The sequence below is a fragment of the Diadema setosum genome, chromosome 1, assembly GCF_964275005.1.
Source record: "Diadema setosum chromosome 1, eeDiaSeto1, whole genome shotgun sequence".
NCBI lineage: Eukaryota > Metazoa > Echinodermata > Echinoidea > Diadematoida > Diadematidae > Diadema > Diadema setosum.
In genome coordinates this window covers 15210149-15228393 of record NC_092685.1, presented here as the reverse complement: position 1 = coordinate 15228393, position 18245 = coordinate 15210149, and the positions used below count along the sequence as shown (strand labels likewise).

At 38.1% G+C, this 18245-nt stretch overlaps 1 protein-coding gene across 1 annotated transcript in view; it reads right to left on the bottom strand.

Annotated features, from left to right (window-relative positions):
• The window catches only part of LOC140237244 (uncharacterized), a 60132-nt gene that overhangs the window by 28519 nt on the left and 13368 nt on the right, over positions 1-18245 (bottom strand). Inside the window, exons 2-5 of the mRNA XM_072317191.1 lie at positions 15575-15755; positions 14332-14689; positions 13589-13748; positions 10307-10551 (exon numbers count right to left, since the gene is read on the bottom strand). Coding sequence (XP_072173292.1) covers positions 10307-10551; positions 13589-13748; positions 14332-14689; positions 15575-15755 — 944 coding nt within the window. The remainder of the gene's footprint in view (positions 1-10306; positions 10552-13588; positions 13749-14331; positions 14690-15574; positions 15756-18245) is intronic.

The window sequence follows — 18245 nt, the reverse complement described above, 5'->3', positions numbered from 1 at the left end:
AAAAATACCTATAAATTATTGATAAACTGTATACTGTATGAGAGATATTGTTAACTGTACGATAGATTACACATGTTTGTTGTTGTTGTTGTTGTTTGTTTTTTTGTAAAGTAAGCATGACTAAATACATGTAGGTGTTATTTATAAAGAAACTACGGACAGCCATAGAGGACTCAAAGACTGATGGCATTTTTGCCAGTTGATTTTGAAAAAAGGGACCTGTATTATATGAAATGGCACGTTATTTACGATGAAACATTACAGTGAATATGATATTGGAAAATAATAAACAATTATTAAAGGAGTTATATTGAAGAGTTAAGTCTTAGAGTAAAATGTAGAGTCAGACAACTATGCAAAGTGCCAAAGAGTGGCGCCACAGAACGCTGTAGTGCCGCTTGATAATCATGGGGAACCGATCGAGTTAGCCTCACACAGACAGGCCGAATCCGAGCATACGAAGATAAGTGGAACAATTCAAAATAAAGGGGTGAGAATTCACCGATTCACATGCATCGCCCGAGGTCAAGACGTCAGCTGTTCAAGACGCCAGTATTTTTTTTTTTCAAATGGGCATGGAAACATGCAGTCTCTGTTATTCTTTTTGTACTACTTTCTTCAATTTTTTATTCATTAAACATTACCAAAAAAAAAAATCAAAATCAAGTTCATTCATGAAGTGTAAGAATTATCATTTGGTGGTATACAGAGTTGATACATTTTCCTCTTTCTGGGGATAAACGGGGGATGTGTTATCTCATTTTCTATCTCTCATCCACCGACCTGTTTTTATCTCTAGCTCATACAAAACGATGTAAACTCTGTTGAATGTCGAAAATATCATAAGGTGAGATAAGCCGTGTTGTTTAAGCGTGCAACCCAATCACCCAACCCAATCCAATAATGTTATCGAAATTCAGTCCTTAGCACTGTTATTATCATGGTACAAGTACTATAGAAAATCCCCCTGAAAAGCGAAGCTGACAGTCAAAAGGTCGTTAGTTATATATATGACATCTCATAATTATCACCTAATTGCCTGCGAAGGGCGATTAATTTAGACTCGGCGATGTGTGCTATGAAATTTCAAGGTATGGAGGTCACAGGAATAAATTGTAATATCATTTTCAAGAACTTTATGCCAGTTGAATTGTTTTTATCTATTCTATATTGTCCTGTCATCTGGTCTTTGAATCCACAGCAATAAATGAATTGAAAAGAATTTCCTTTTTTTTTAAATAAATGTTATCATAAACCTGGTTTACATGCTCAATTTGAAATTGTATTGTTTGTTTTCTTTTATGTTCAACTACTCCCTGATGTGCTTCCTTAAGTTGGTTGGAGAGGCCCAAGGGTCATAGTGATTTTGATTACTTTTTTCCAACCCGGCTCCTTAGGGAAGCTCAACAGGGAAAGCCTGACACTTTGTTTTCTCGTGTTTTGCTTGTTTTGTCTGTTTCTCTGTTGTCACTTGTATTGTTTTGCAATTGCCGAACAAATAATAATAATAATAATAATAGTAATAATAATTCTGTCTTTTACATAATTTTCGTCTTACCTTTATTTTATATTCACCTGTCGTTGGCAACTTGAAAGCTATATCAATACCAACAGGAACTAAAAACAGAAAAGAAGGCTTGGTGTGCATGACTATAGCAATCATACTATAGACTTGATGCAGTATTTACTTCTACCTTCGTACTCTGTTCTACAAAGATCCTCCTTGTCCCACTCTGAAGATACGATTTGTGATCAGAAAATAAACATACACGTTCACGTGTATACACAGCCATTAATTAAATCATATTGTCTGAAAATAAATATTCTTTTGTCTGATCTTTGTCTTATCTTTATTTAATATTTTTCTGACGTTTGAACTTTGAAGCCATTTCAATATCACATTGACGCATAAGATTACATCGCTGAAATACTGACAGATTTTGTTTTTGTTTTTCAATAAGGGGAATTTTGCCCTGATTTTATTTGTATTCAAGGAAAATCAAATCAGTGGTGAAAGATCAGGTCTGTTTTACAGTGGTTCACTTTTGCTTTTTTCCCCTGTACTTTGTTTTGTTTCATTTAAAATCTGGCGACGTTGAATACTTTAATCAGAGAGGTGGAAGAGGTTTACCTCCCTGCTTTAATCATACCTAAACAAAGGGCAAAAACAAATGATTAAAAAGCAGAGCGTGAATTCATCCTTCAAATGTGTATTAAGACAGCATCTATGGAATAGTATCATCATTCAAATTCATTGACATTTTTCTTTATAGTGGATAGGGTGGCATTGTACTGCTTGACTGTTGCCATGCAACAAATTTCGATATCCAGCCTACTATAGTGAATACAGCTTCATTCTCTGAAAGATTTCGGGGCGCTGGGGCAGGTGGTAGTATTGTGCGTGTCAATGCAACTGCCTGGTAGATTACTCTTGCATTGCTAGTACACATTGTTTTTCTTTCCGATATAATATGAATAAGATCGCTGCATCATGGACCTAATACGAGAGTGCGAGTGTGAGTGTGCAGGTGTGGTAGTGTACGACGTAAATTCTGCATGGTTTTGTCTGTATGCGTGTAAAAGTATACAATTTTTTTGCCCTTATAACTGGTAGAGAGAAAAGGACATGGATGTTTCAAAGCATGCAAAAGCAAATTAATATTCCACTGGTCCAGACGTAGCTTCTGCTTTCTTTTTTCCTTTATCAAGTTCTACATTTTGGCCCTACATGTCTTCATCACGATCTAAAGGCTGAGGCATACACGGTGGGATGTCTCAGCTTCTCAACAGGGAATTATCCATTATAGAAGGCATTGTGTACATGACTAGCAATCAGAGACTTAGTGCAGTATATACATCTGTTTTCATAGTCTATTCTACAAAGTTCCTCCCTTGACCGACTCTGAAGATACGACTTGTAATCCGTATCAGAAAATGAATATACCTGTGCACAAAGATATATCCAATTAGACAATACTGTCTTGAAAAAAAAAATAATCATGATAACTTTTTTTTTGTCTTATCTTTACGCAACGCTTTCATGTGTGTTGCAAATTGATCAACAGGAGATGTTAAACCATCAGTAAGATGGCTCAGTATTACATTATGATAATAAAATCTCTATCAACGTCATGATATCAAGCTCTGTAAAACAATTACTAAATGCTGGTCACAACTTCATGTATGATTTTAGTATTATAAAAAAAACACACATTGTTATGTACAATATGTTTACTGCAGGGGTCGACCACTTAAACACAGTCATGGATGTGAATTTACATAACCATGCAGAACTGAAATTGTTTGAGGGCCAGGCATAACCCATGGACATAATAGGTAGCTGCACAAAAAGGTCGCACTAGGTGCATTTCTATGGGCAGCCAAGAGGATCAGAATTAACGTTAATCAACAGAAGAAAGGTCGCTGCAGAGCAAACAAAAGACTTTGAGTGAAATTATTAAAGCTTACTGCGGAAAAGAACAAAGGACTATGATAGTAAAATGATAAAAAACGCTGCGAAACGCTAAACTATCTGGAGGAACTTCCGTGAAAATATCAAAAAGATCGAAGCAAACAAACTTCATCACATGAAATGAACAAAGTCTGCGTGAAACAAACAAAGGACGTTTAGAAACAAATTGAACATATGGCGACAAAAGAGGGACTTGCTACTCGAATATTTGATTACTAATAATTTCTATCGGCACAGTATAGCACTCATGGCCGTGTTTTGCACAAACCTTTTATTATTTCCCTTAACGTCCTTTGTTCGATTGGAGCAACGATCTTTGATTAAATCATTAAACGTCAGTTGTTTGTTTTGCAGCCACTTTTGTCCATTTTGTGTAACGTGAATTTTGACTATTTTGGCCGCTCATACATTTCATATTGGGGGTCCACTTTTATCATGCAGCGCAGGGTTTTATTTGATGATTTTTCCACTTCCCCTCTCTCTTTCATTCTCTTGCTCGCTTTTGCTTCGTATTGGGATGGTAACTAACCTTGGAGAGCTTATGCACTTAAAGCCAGTATCAACTATGAGTTTTGGGCGTGAATATTTGATGTAAGGCAATTAGCACTTTTTGTCCCTCAGCTGTGCAATGAATCACCAGCGGTTTAATGTCGCGTAGGGGTTTAATCGCCTAAATGTGTAAACTTACTCTTTGCCGAGGGCTGGTCAGAATTTGCAGAGAATTCGCGCGGGAACTATCGGCTGTGGGGATGCACTTTCAGTAAAAGCCCCGTTTGTTTGCATAACCGACCACTGTACAATGGTATACAGGAAGCATTCTAGCGATTGATGCTATAAATGTTTGAGTAAACAAGGTGTATAATGATTATCAATATGATGAGGCAAACCCTTAACACTACGTGCAGTGAAACCTCTATATTCCATTATGTCTTTTTCTTTCTTCTGCATGACCTTTCGAGGGAATGGAGTGGGTAAAATTACAATGGGTCCTTGCAAATCTAACTCTTTATCAAAAACAAAATGAAGAAAGACAATAATCAATGTTGTCTTTCATTCATCTCTGTTCTAACTGCACCACCGAGAATTTTTCTCTTACATAAATTCAGGTACATCTTCTTACGTTTGGTAGATTTTGGTGGAATTGTTTTAGAGCAAAGCTGCTCAAAAGTGGAACCTGAGGTAGGAAGGCTATAATTTGACCACGGCGCATTTACCGCTATAATACCCGCGGTGGTACACTCAAGAGAGTGAGTAATACAGGGCTTTTGACCTCGAAATATTTTAAATTGCTAGGCTCTATGCGCAGGGACTTGCTATTCATTATCTTCATCAACTTCAGTTTTACATATTTTCTTTTTCTTTTGTTTGTTCACTGTTTGTAACGCGGGAAGGAGATGAGGAGGTAATATTATCAGATGAGGCCACGAGGATGTGGAAGTTGCAGCATAATCACTCCCAGTCCAATATAGGGCTCGTAATTTTCATGTTTGAGCGTAATTTCGTAATTTCCTATTCTATATCGCTCCACAGAACTCCAACTTTCATATCGAGCAAAATTAAAATGGCATGTACGATTTCCCACACATCGGCACACAACCCGACCCCAATCATTGCTTTGGCGCCGACAAACGGCACGAAATAGGTTGGATGGCATTTGAGTAGCTAGATTTTCACATTACCTGGATTCCCAATAATTAAGGACTGGATTGGAACGAACATAGCCGACACTCGAACAAATTATTGTGAGAATATTGCGTTTTCAGTTTGGCAGGAAGAGACAGTAAATGAATTTAATGTGGAACTATTAGTCGTCGGCGAACAACAGATGACACAAACAACTATTAACACGTTATAGGCACGTCACATGTCACACGATGACATTTGATCTAAAAGCAAGATTATCTATCCGATAGCTGGCCTGCCACCTGTAAATGGCAAGTAAAGGAATATGTATGTATGTATACATTTATATGTATATATATATATATATATATATTTATATTCATTATTTATTTATTCATTTATCTATCTATTTATTTACCTATTCATTCATATATTTCACTACCTAAACCTTTTGATATAGATTTAGGGAGACAGTGTAGGGAAAATTGATTATGTGCTAGATGTTGTCAGCATCAAAGCATGGATTGAATGAGATCAAATAATCATTATAGTTTAAAACATCAAGGAGACACAAATATGTCTCCCTGAGTTGACATCCAAAGATGTATCTGTATATATATATATATATATATATATATATATGTACATGTATATATGTGTGTGTGTGTGTGGGTGTGATTATACGAATCTGATCTTCAAATCCTCCAAAGTTGTAAGTTTCCAAGTCACTTTTTCTTTATGGATTAATAGGGTAGGCCTATTCCATGGAGACATAACGTTATTGTATAAATACACAGGGTTGTGAAATAAGATATCTAATTTTTTTTTTCTCCGCAGCAACAAAAGTGGATTTAACATTCTTTGCAAAGTAATCCCTAATATATATTTTTACATAATTGTTTGTTGATTATGATAATTATATGTATAAACATAAATATGAATATATATATACATATATATATATATATATATATATATATATATATATATATTGACAGCAAATCTTGCACATATAGACGTGGCTGGTGTTGGGTAGCACCCCTTTAATCATCGAGCTTTCGGGCGAAAAGCCCTTCTTCAGGATACATCAACTGCAAATCCACATGCGTCATGTACCTCCTAACATGCTCGCTCTGTCATGACAGAGCGAGCACCATTTTGTTGTTTTTTTTCACAGATCTGAATATATGCATTTCATATTTTTCAGGATTTTGCATCAGTGTTTCTTTTTCTATCTCTGTTTATATAAAGATTCGAAAAATATGTGGATAAGTTTGGGTATTACATTTTGATCTCATAGTGCCTTTTTCCCCCGTTTTGCATCAGTGAAATTTGTGAACGTGTTCATTGAAAACCATCCTGAAACTTCAATGGGCAAGGCTGGGATACTTTGATCATGAGTATATTCTTGATGAGTGTATGACGTTAAAAGTTCAGAAACAATCAAAAAATTCCTTCAGATGATTCCTTCATGGTATGCTTGATTCCCATTATTCATGTTGATTTTTAGAGCTTAAAAACTTCAACGTTAGAGTATCACTTGAACTGTAGACAGTTCTTGAGTTTATGATACAGGGTTTCATATACACAACAAACAACACATTATACACACCAACCCATACAGAAACATTTATGATACATAGGCCTATAAAGTGAAAGTAAAACAGACTGAACAGAAGTGAAGACTTGCCTAGATTTAAACACTCCCTTTTCTGTGTTGTTTGCTCGCGTATAAATGATGATGTGTATATAAGAAACCTTATCAGTAAATAAATTTCTTACTTCGTTTCAACATATATTATCATAGACAAAATCTTGTCTTTTACGATAACATAAATTATTATTATCCACATGTGAGAGGTGATACATAATTATTGTCAGAAATAACAAGATGATCAGTTCACACTTTCGAAGTACTGGTATGTCCATTTTCACATAAAAGCGTTAGATTATTCTAAAGTAAGAGGTAATCTTAAGAATTTCTATATGATTATCGTAATTAATAACTTCACAAAAGTTATTTCAACAGCAATATTAAGTGTTTAACTTTACTAATGATCCGTATAAATGTACTTCTGTTCGATCGAGTCACAATCGTTCTGTGCAATAACGAGAATTCAAACGGAATGAAAACTCCCGCGGCCTGGTTGTAAGCTATAAGTATTCTCTTACCTGATGAATAAGTTACACACGTCAGAGCGACGATGAGACGAGCCAACCATTTTAAAGGAGCCATTCTAACCTGTCAAGGTGTCGAGAAATCAAGTGTTTCTTGAGTGCTTCTACACGAATAAATCAGAGTGAAGTGGTGAGCGAACACGGCTTGGTATCTCGGAATACCAGCTATGCACCGGTGAAGGGAGCTTTCGTGATTAAAGAGCAACGACCTATGGCGGGAATGGCAGCGCGCAGGCGCAAAGCTGCTTGTCAAATACAGTTGGGCGTATAAAAGCGCTCGACGTGGAGAGTGAATCACCGGTGACATGAAACTTCTGGTTTTCATTCCATAAAGATGTTCAGATAGGAACTCTTGCTAGAATTGAAAATAGCAACTTCTCGTAGCAAAACGAATCAGATAGCAGGATTCCTGTCATTGCCGTGACACTTGCCATTTCAGCAATTGTTTATTTCTTTGTTTGATTACATTTTTCTTCAAAATAACTTCATATTCAAAGGGATAGTACAGTATTGGTGGAGATGAGAATTGGGCTTTTAAGTTTTTGCGAGATACCAAGAAAACACTTATGAGAGCATACCATTCTAAGAGGAATTCAAAGTTTATTTGATGCAAATCGGTTTTGGAATGACTGAAACATCCAAAAACAAAGTAAAACAAAGCTATCGTAAAAAAGTGTGGGTCCCAAAATTTATCAGAATCGTTCTGTTTTAGATATCTCAGCCAATTCAAAACCAATTTTCATCAAATAAACGTTGAATCCCTCATGGAATTTCATGCTCTTTCATAACAGGTTTCTCATTATCTCACTAAAAAATGTTACACACCTGAAATTAGGTCTCAACCAAAACTATACGATCCCTTTAATATCAAATTTCTCTTCAATAATATAACAGAAAACGTTAATATTCAATGTGCATGTTTCGAAGAAAGAAAAATGAATAGAATAAACATAAGCTACATTAACAAAATTCCTATTACATGCTACCAAACTGCTATCATAGCAGCTCTTATAAGATGGGGCCCTGGTCAACTCAGTTTTGAATTATGTGAGTGGCTTTTCTGGTGCAGGCTGGCTGTAGCACAAACAGATAAACCAGGAAACATAATTATACTGTGTCGTGATTTCGCATTGTTTTTTTTTTAATCATTTTATCAAAATGATTATATGTACAGAAAACTTCCAGACTGGCCCCGAGCATTTTCTGCGCTAGGAAGGTCATACATCAATGGTTTCTGCTTTGTGATGTTTGTGTGTCCATTGTTTGATTTGATTTTATTCGAATTATTGGTTCCTGCATCATGTTCATGTATGCATGAATTCTTGGGAGACGTAAATTGTTAACAAAGTTGTTTTTTTTTTCTTCATTGCTTTTACAATATTCAGCAAAATTTGCTATTCAATGAATAGTACAGAAAAGCTCCTGCTTGTTCATACTCTTTTTAATTTTCCGTCTCCCCCAACCACATCCGTTTACTTCTGCGTTTTCATGAATGCAGCAAATTCAGAAGTGAGCAGCAAGCTTGGTTACATATATAATATGTGTGTGTGTGTGTGTGTGTGTGTGTGTGTGCGTGTGTTTAAATTTTCATGTTTGTATGTGTGTTTTTCTTTTGGGTTTTTTTTTTGTGTGTGTGTTTAGGGTTTTTTTTTTTGCGGGGAATGCAATACATAAGCTAATCATTTGCGTGGGTAATGTACTCCAAACATCAGACTTCATAAGATATGTATTCATGTCAAAGAAATATTGAATTTCCCAGACATTAGATATTTCTTAACTGATCGATTGATGACTGACTGTACTATATACCCTTCACTGCAACAGAGAATCTTCATCAGTAATCAAACAGTGTAGTTAAACCTGCAGGAAATTCGTCAATTGAAAAAAAGAGATATATGTTTTGTTTTTTGTTTTGTTTGTTTTTTATTGTTCCATATTCCACATTTCAACAAATGAATAAATCATAAACATAACAATACAAAGCATGGATGAATAATTGTCAAATACACCATTTAAGACAATCTAACATGTGAAATATGAGGAATCTACATAGAAGCATTGCTTGTAGGGTGTAGATTACCAGATACTGATGTGAGATTAATTCTTACTTGATATTTACAATTGAAAGGAATGGCAATTTTTGAGTTGGGGAAATATAAACATCGAAGAATAAAAAAAGACAAAAAAGACAGAGAAAACAATGGCCGCGGCACAAAACTTCTGGAGAGTTGCGTGATCATACTGTATGTCAATTGAGATGTGAATTTTCTTCAATTTGTCTACATCTAGAAATGAAATTTGTAAGATCGCAACTGCTGATCTGTAATTTAACATACATGTAGAGGGAGGCAGATTGAAGAAAATTCACATCTCAACCTTCTCCCCTCTAATTAATATTCTCTTGATTTCAAGATGTCAGTTCATTACAATGTAGTAACGTGTTTTACGGAAAGACGCTAGAATGTTTTATTTCACATTGAACTTAAAGGTAACTCTCTATAGATGAAACCTTCTGTGCTTTTCTTTTATTAAAGGGATAAGGTAAAATTGCCTATATACTATCAAAACAGTGACAGTTTATGAAGTCATGCGTATAAATGAAGAGAATGCACAAATGTATGTAGGCAGTTTGCTTCAGCTGGCGCACATGTTATCTATGAGTTTGTATCGGTGAACTTAATCGAAAGACTTTTCTTATATTTCTGAACAGACCACGCGCAAGATTTAGGGGAGTTTTATTTCATAATCACATTCAATTTACAACTAAGCGTTGCCATGATAGGGAGAATATCAACATGAAAAAATATATATATATATATTCAGTTTGACTTTATCTTAATCAGTGGAATCCCAACTCGCTGGACACTCGTTGAACTCGGGTAAAAGCATGGTGCAAAGAGTTACTTGAGTGAATCATCGCATAATCTTATGCGGCTGAGGTTTTGTACATCTGTTGGGCTTCTTCATTTCCGAGCAAAAAACTGACGGAGGCATACAAGATACAGGCTACCATACAGACGGTTAGAATGCTACCACATGCCATATCAAACGCATGGGCCATGTGCCTCCACAGGAATCGATTCAGTTCTTGTCTCTGCGTCTCTTTGATCGAGACTAATGTCAAACTCCAGACAGCTTCGCTCTTGACTGACGTTGGTGGCACCCTTTCCAAGTCTTTATAGCACGTCATCTTCGTGGGTTCACGTGAATCAATGTTTGCAGTGGGGGCATCACACGTGGCTGTTTCGCTTTTGTCATCATTGGGACCATAGAACTCTCTGCGAAACAAAGAGAAAGTAACTCATGACTCAGCACTTCAGTCAAGCAAATTAAGAGTCACGAAGGACTAGTTTCTAAATTAACAAGTCTGTGAATCCATTCCAGTAGCGATTAAATGGCTCGCCTGTCGGAGAGAAGACTCTTTGCAGAGTATCAGCAATATTTAATTTGTCTGCCTTTCGGTATGACAAGAAGAATAGATAATTAGTGTTCTTTCTTTCACCCTCTCTTTCTCCATTCATTCATATGGAGTTTGTGGTCGTCTGATTTTACAATTATTTACGTTAGCATCACGTCAAGCCTTCTTCCGTCATCTGACCTGAGATGGCAACGCGCAAGGTCAAGAAAAGGTCAAGGAGTTAACCATCTTCTGCAGATGGATGCCAGGGAAGAGTGTCTTTCGTCTTTCCGTTGCTCCTCATTTAGTGAACGAGTTTTGTTCGACGTATTAGAGGAGAACTGTATGCATGGAAGTCACAAGTCGTACATGTCGGATCTAATCGTGGTACGTATAATTACTCATTGATGCTCACACGCACAAGAATAATGCAGGTGATGAAAGCAATAATATTATCAAAGACTGTATGTTAACAATGTGCTATATCCTTCACTAACGTCTATCAGACTTTGCGTGTATATTTCTGATAACTGGAAAATATTCGATATCAATTCGTTTAACCCTTTCTATGCCAATAGGTCAAAAAATTTGCACAAATTTCACACAAAAACCTATATGGACAAGTAATTGATGGGAAACCAAAGGGTTAAAGGTAGGGGATACCTTTTACAGACCTCCCAAAATGCAGCAAAACATTAAATATGAACCCCAGGGGACTTGTTTAGGCCACTGCTGAGAAATTTGGAAGTCAACAGTTATCTACAATTTGAATAATGCACAAAACTCAACTACTCAGTAGTTCTGTGTGTCAGCCACACTTAAGCCTATTTGTTGCAGTCTTCTGTATTCTTTATCTATAAACACAAATCTAAAAGTATAAGAGCTGATGTAGAAACATATAGAGTGTGTGGCAAGAATGTATATAGAAATGTTTGTAAGTTTTGATGAACTTTCTTCACAAAATATACATGATGGACACACATGCAGTGCAAGGGTCTGCAAAGGTAGCCTAGTAATGTACTGGAATTTACGGTGAGCCCCGAAAAAAATTCAATTCAAAATCTAACGGTCAATAAAAATGTACTAAATGTTACCTTCCACTTTCAATACTTTATGGGAGTTTCTAAAATGATACTCTCTTCAACATACCACTGTATTTATACAACTCTTCATTTAAGGCATGCAAATGGGATTCCCTACCTTTAACAAACTTGCTGAATAAGCTGACTTTGGTTAAGGCCCTGTCACACCTTTCCGGGTAAGCTACGCGGGGTTGTTGCGAGTATGGATTTTTCTACGGGCGAACAAGTATGTTGGCGAGTTGTGTACTTGCGTCTTACTGCTAGAGGCGTACTATCTACCTGCTACCTGCGTGAGAACTGTGAAACCAATCCATTTTCAGCTACGAGCGACATACGGGGGCTGAGAAGTGCCTGCGTTACAGCTGCAAAGTACCTACGTAGGAGTTGCCTGCGAAACGCTGCCGCTGCGGGCCTCCTACTGGTGTTCTGCGTGTACCTCTGGGGAACCCCCTCCCCCAACTCACCCGGAACGAGTTTTGAACATGCTGAAGGAATTGTCACACCGTGTCTGGGGAAGCCTTGCGAGTTGACTTGTGGGGAAAATTTTTGCTACCCGGACCTCCCAGCAAGTGGTCCGCACCTGACAGTACCTAGCGCGTATCTCGCCCGTAGTTGCCGGGAGGTGCGCACGCAATTCCGATTTACCCGCAGCCAAGTTTTGAGCATGACCAAAACTTTTTCCGGGTGAGTCGCGGGAATTGCCCGCAAAGGTCCACGCACAACGCCAGTAGGAGACCCTTATACCGGCAGCATCTCCCAGGCAGCTCCCACGCAGGTACTTCGCAGCTGTAATGCAGGTACTTCGCAGTCCCCGTATGCGGCCAAGATAATGACATTCTGTGGGACTTCTGCCATTTCTTCAGAGGAATTCCTTCACTGAGTTGTCAGCCCCCATAGACACGTACGCCTGGCACGCAGGTCACACAGAATACACGCAAGTAGAATTTAAGTAGAACGCGTCCAACAAGTAAGACACGTGCAAAACTCGCTAAAATCCTTGTCCACCCTCAGAAATTGTCCGATATTCTGGAAAATCCCCACATGCAACAAGCCCGTGTAGCTTGCCCTGAAAGGTGTGACAGGGCATAAACATGCATGGTTGCGGGTAAAATGGATTTGCGTGCGCACCTCAGGGCGGGTGAGATACGTGCTAGGTACTGTCATGTGCGGGTCATCTGCGGGGACCTCCGGGTAGTAAAATGTTTTCTTCGCAAATCGCACGCAAGGCTTGCCCAGAAAGGTGTGACACGGCCTTTAGATATTATAATGTTTGACATTCTGCCGTTATGTATCATTGCGTTTATTGTTTGTAGGAATGAGAAAGAGTGGAGGGGCTGATTCCTTGGCATATAGCAAATTACCAGATTTGATCAATTTCATTTGATTTTGTTTGATTTTTAATTAGATTTCTTGTTTGTTACACAACAACTTAAATGAAGGACTGACTGCTAATGAAGCGACCATGGGAATGAAGAGTTAATAAGTACCCTCTAAAGAAAAGGGCAAGGACGAAAAAGTACCTTGCCTAGGGACTTCATTATCTCACAACAATGGTGAATATCATTAAACCTTGATATGTTTCGCTACGATAGTCCGCAACCAGCAATACTACATGAAGTTATTTCATTTCATTTTCATTTCAGTTAATTTCATTTCCAACAAAAGCATACAATACAATGTGACATTTTGCATATACAAAATTCGTCAAAGGTGTTAAGATATTACTCCTTGTTTATAGAGCGTGAAGAGTTGAAACCACTTCTAGATCAGCTCATATTCTAAAACACGCATCTTGGGTATAACAATCGTGTGAGTTCTTCGTTTTGCCCAACTTGCCTCATGGTACTGGAGGCCTCCCGCGCGACGAAAATACGGAGCAGCTGAAAGGACCACTTTGGCGGGTGTGACACAGCCTCGTGATTGTACACGTGGAGAACCATCACTGTGAGCATCACACTGCACACACTCAGGGCAATTAGTACAGAGAAACACGTCACTGCAGGAAGGAACGTCAGACAGAAGCAGCTATCAAGACTGGTACTTTTAATCGACTTCACAACAAATTTAATGTTTGTAAGTATTAGCAGAGCACAAAGACCGCAAACGAAAACTAATGTTTTGTGGGTGTCGTTTGTTTGTTTGTTTGTTTTTTTTGCCTTCGATAGCTATGATATACCTTCCCTATATATCGAAGTATGACCTGAGGAAAAGAGAGGGGCTATGCGGAAAAGGTGAAACGTCGATAAAGAAATATTACTAGACTAAGAATAGTTTTCTACAATTTTGATATGCCAGAACTTTGTAAGTAATAGTAATTGTCGGATGCAGGTTTTTTTTTTTGTTTTTTTTTTTACTTTTTTTTTCCACAAAATGGGTCTTCCTTGTTATCATCAGTTACTGACGGTATTCAGTCACTCTCATCACCTTTCTTTTTTCATGTTCGTTCATAATCTACCTTCCGGGTAAATTAATTTCATTACCATTCCTGCTCTAGAAAGAACAAAAAGCGTAACAAGCCTGTCATAAGGAGTGATTCGCATTCTTGACGTATATATTTACAATATCAGTATCATACTAACCCAAGATGGACCGAGGCTCCCCTATGGGCGGCATGTTGTCGGCTACGAGTTGCTGGAAGAGAATTAGGGCCAGGAGATTGCTCATGGCAAAGGTCACCTTCTCACCGGACTCCGGATGGAGCCAGAAGCCGACAAGCATGAGAGCGATGAGGAAGAAGGACGGCACCACGATGTTGATGGTGTAGAAGGACGACTCGCGCCGAAACGTCAGGGTGTAGACCACGTGGTCGTTGGGCGACGGACAGCAGGGGTACTTTATGCTGATGTTGTTGACTCGGGTATCCTGGAGATTCCAGATCCCATTCTGCACGTACCTCTCTTGGCTGGCATCTTCGTCGGCCATGGCGTAGAAATGCATCTGTGGAATAGGATTTTGAGTAGCGAGGATAATGATTTCCATGGGCTCAGTTTTGAAGAAGAGAAAAGAAAACATGTAAAAAAAAAATCACCTTACACCATATCATATCCTGTTTATCTATTGGATGCTTCCATTACTTGAGCTGTATACCCATTTATACATAGAATCTCATTAGTTTTCGGCACCAACTAACTCCACTCCAAACAAACTCCAGACGCAAGCGCCACTATTGATTTAAATGCTTTGACAATGATTTATCTCGTTATGTGAAAAGTAGATTAATAAACTGGTATAAGAAGTCTCTGATTATAGAGTTCGTCGCCTTCATTAAGTGGGTGACGCCACGTAGGCTCTTCCTAAACCATACAAGGCACGTTAAGTAAGAATCTGCCATCCAGCCAATTAGGGCATCATTTGATTCAAGGCACCACCACTGTTTCGCAAACAGAAAGTACCCGTGTTCAATAAAAGACACGCATATAAGGTCTTTCTTCTTCAGGTCTGGACATGCTTTTCTCATTGAATTATGGTTGTCAGTCTACTCGGTTGGGCAGCTGTATTAACGGAATAAAAGTGTGCGATTCGTAAAAATTTCTATGATGAGTAGCATGTGCGAAGTTTCAGACAGAAAAACCTAACACATTATCTCACATAATGATTCATTAGAGTCTAACAAGCTATTTATGGTATTGGCCGTGAAATGACTCACAATCCTGGGATTATTTCAACAAATCCTTTTCTTTTCGTTTTGGTTCTTCATCATTTTAAAATCGATTGGTACTGATTCTTGTTTATCTGAAGTGACCTGTATATATGTACTGTGGGGATGGCATAATTCATTTTGGATCATTAAATGACATGAATCATATCTAAAATTGATTAGACCTTTTGATCATCCAGAGTCCACGGGTAAAACGTCAAATTGCAGCGCTGTACGTCGTAGGGAAAGAACTCTACGTCGATCTTGCAGGCCGAGGTCGTAATGGCAGGAAACAACCAGTCCACCCGGCCAGTGTACCGTACCGTCACGTAATTCTCTGCGATGCTAATGAAGTCCTTGTCGATACTGGAAGGCAGCCCGGAAATTACATTTCCATTAACCCTCTCTTTGCCAAATTAATTACCTGTCCGTAGGTTTGTGCCTAAAATTTGTACTTATTTGACTCATTGGCAAAGAATGGATTAAGTGAGGAAAGCAGAAACGTGAACCTGTTGAATATGCAATGTGTCTTAAGATTGCACATGATTTCCAATTTAAAAAAAAAAAAGAGTTAAAATTTAATGCAAGAAAAGCTGCAGGGGAGTGATATAGGAATGGCTGAAGAAATCTATTTTTCTCCTTTCTTTTCGATATAGCAGTAGTTTTTCTTTTCAAAATTCCATGACACCAAAGTATATAGTTTCAGCGTTTTTTTTTTTGTTGTTGCTAATATTATGAATAAATATTGAACGAGATATGAACAAATGTCCCTATAACGTACATTGAAATTCACCTCATCGTTGACCCTGGTCACATATAAACGAAACCGGTCACCGACCATTCTACGACCTCTGAAATCACTGGGTGGCAGTTGGTTGTCACAGGTCATAAAAAAGGGTTTTTTTTTCCTTTCTTTCTTTCTTTCTTTTTTTTTTTTTTTTTTTTGGGGGGGGGGGGGGGAGTCGCAAACGATTGTCAGTGGTCTGAGGCCGGTGGCGGCGAGCGGTTTTGGTCGGCTAGACGTTTTCAATGCTGTATCGAAAAAAAAATTTTGACAACCAACTGGTCGGCGAAATTTTTTTATCTTGTTTTTCTTTTGGTTTGTAGTTGTTTTTCTCTCTCTTTGGTCGTGAAAAGGTTGGCAACTAGTCGCCGAACCGTTGCCAATCTCTTTCGGATTGGTCTTCAGTTATTTCTGGTATTTGGCATGAAGACTATTGGATTGATAGGCCACCATTTGCCAAGTGGCAGCCGACCAGACCACATGTATAAAAGCTACTATCACGTTTTCTTGAGCTTCGGCGTCCACGTGCCGCGTCCTCGTGTCAGGTACTGTACTACTTATTTGGGTAGAACCGTGTTGGTTTTTCATTGGCAGGTAGTAGGTATAGCACTTCTGAGCAGTTTCACACGTTTGTAAACCTGTAGCAATATATTGTTGCCGAGCCCAAGACCAATCGGCGGTCAATTGTTAGTGGTCTTCATAAAAGTTGCCGACCAGTTGCCCACCATTTGCAAACCTTCCGCGAGCAATGGTTTATTGTCGTTGTTGTTGTTGTTGTTGTTGTTGTTCGCAAACCGTTCTCAGAGCACTCGCACGGTCAGCAAATGGGCAACCGGTCGATATCCGGTCATATCGATTAAGAATTCAATTCAATTCAATTCAATTCAATTCATATTTTATATCATTTTCCGACAAAAAAAAAGTACATTTCACTTTCTTTAGCAACAAAAATTTGTGGGTTTGGTAGCCAGTTGGTTGCTGATAGTTGCCATAAACTTTTGTTTGCTGGAGGTCGACAACCAGTCTGCGCGTATGTGTGAAAAGGCCATAAAACATGTCATCTGCTGTTTTATCACGATTGCACAGAAAAAAGAAAGATATACACTGTGGATATTTTGCGAATAGGTTATTATACACGTGACTAATATGATACAATCTCCGTTTTCACTATAATGTAAAGTGTGATTAATAAGGCATTGCATTTTGGGGCCTTTATTAATTTTGGAAAATTACATCTTTATGGGATGAATATTTTCTTTTTTACGTTACGGATATCATTATCATATTACAGGGATGGTATACTATTGGTAGAGATGAGGATTGGGCTTTTAAGTTTTTGCGAGATACCAAGAAATCACCAATGAAATAATACAGAGCATACCATTCTCAGAGGAATTCAAAGTTAACTGAATGAAAATTGGGGTTTGGAATGGCTGAGACATCCAAAAACAAAGTAAAACAAAGCAATCCTTATAAAAGGTGGGTCCCACCTTTTATTTCTATTGCTCTATTTTGGACATCTCAGACATTAAAAAATCAATTTTCGTGAAATAAATGTTGAACCCCTCTTGGAATTACATGCTCTTTCATGTTTCATAAGTGTGGTTTTTCATTATCTCACCCCAAAATATTAGAAACCTTGAAGTCAGGTCTCAACCAAAAGTATACGATCCCTTTAAACTTTTTTTTTTAACATTGCAAACATCTCATCAACGGGAAATTTATGGATAACCCCCCCCCCCCTCCCCCACAAAAACACCATGTGTATAAATAAGGGTTTGTGGCGCCAGCGAGTACTGTAGGAGGGGTTGATGCCCCGCAATAACTTGTTCCCATGAAATGATAATGACATGTGTTTCCAGGGATGCAGTTAATTTTACGCATTAAGCGTCAATTGGTGTAATATTGTTGCAATTTCTCTTTTTACGCCTTTTCACAGCTTTCGACGTGTTAAAAATGCATTAAGCGCCTGAATTACTACCGAGTATGAACACAACACAAATTTGTTGTTTGTTATCTTTTCGGTCGTTTGGGGGAAAAAATTGTCGGGCTTTTAAGCGAATGTCGCCCGC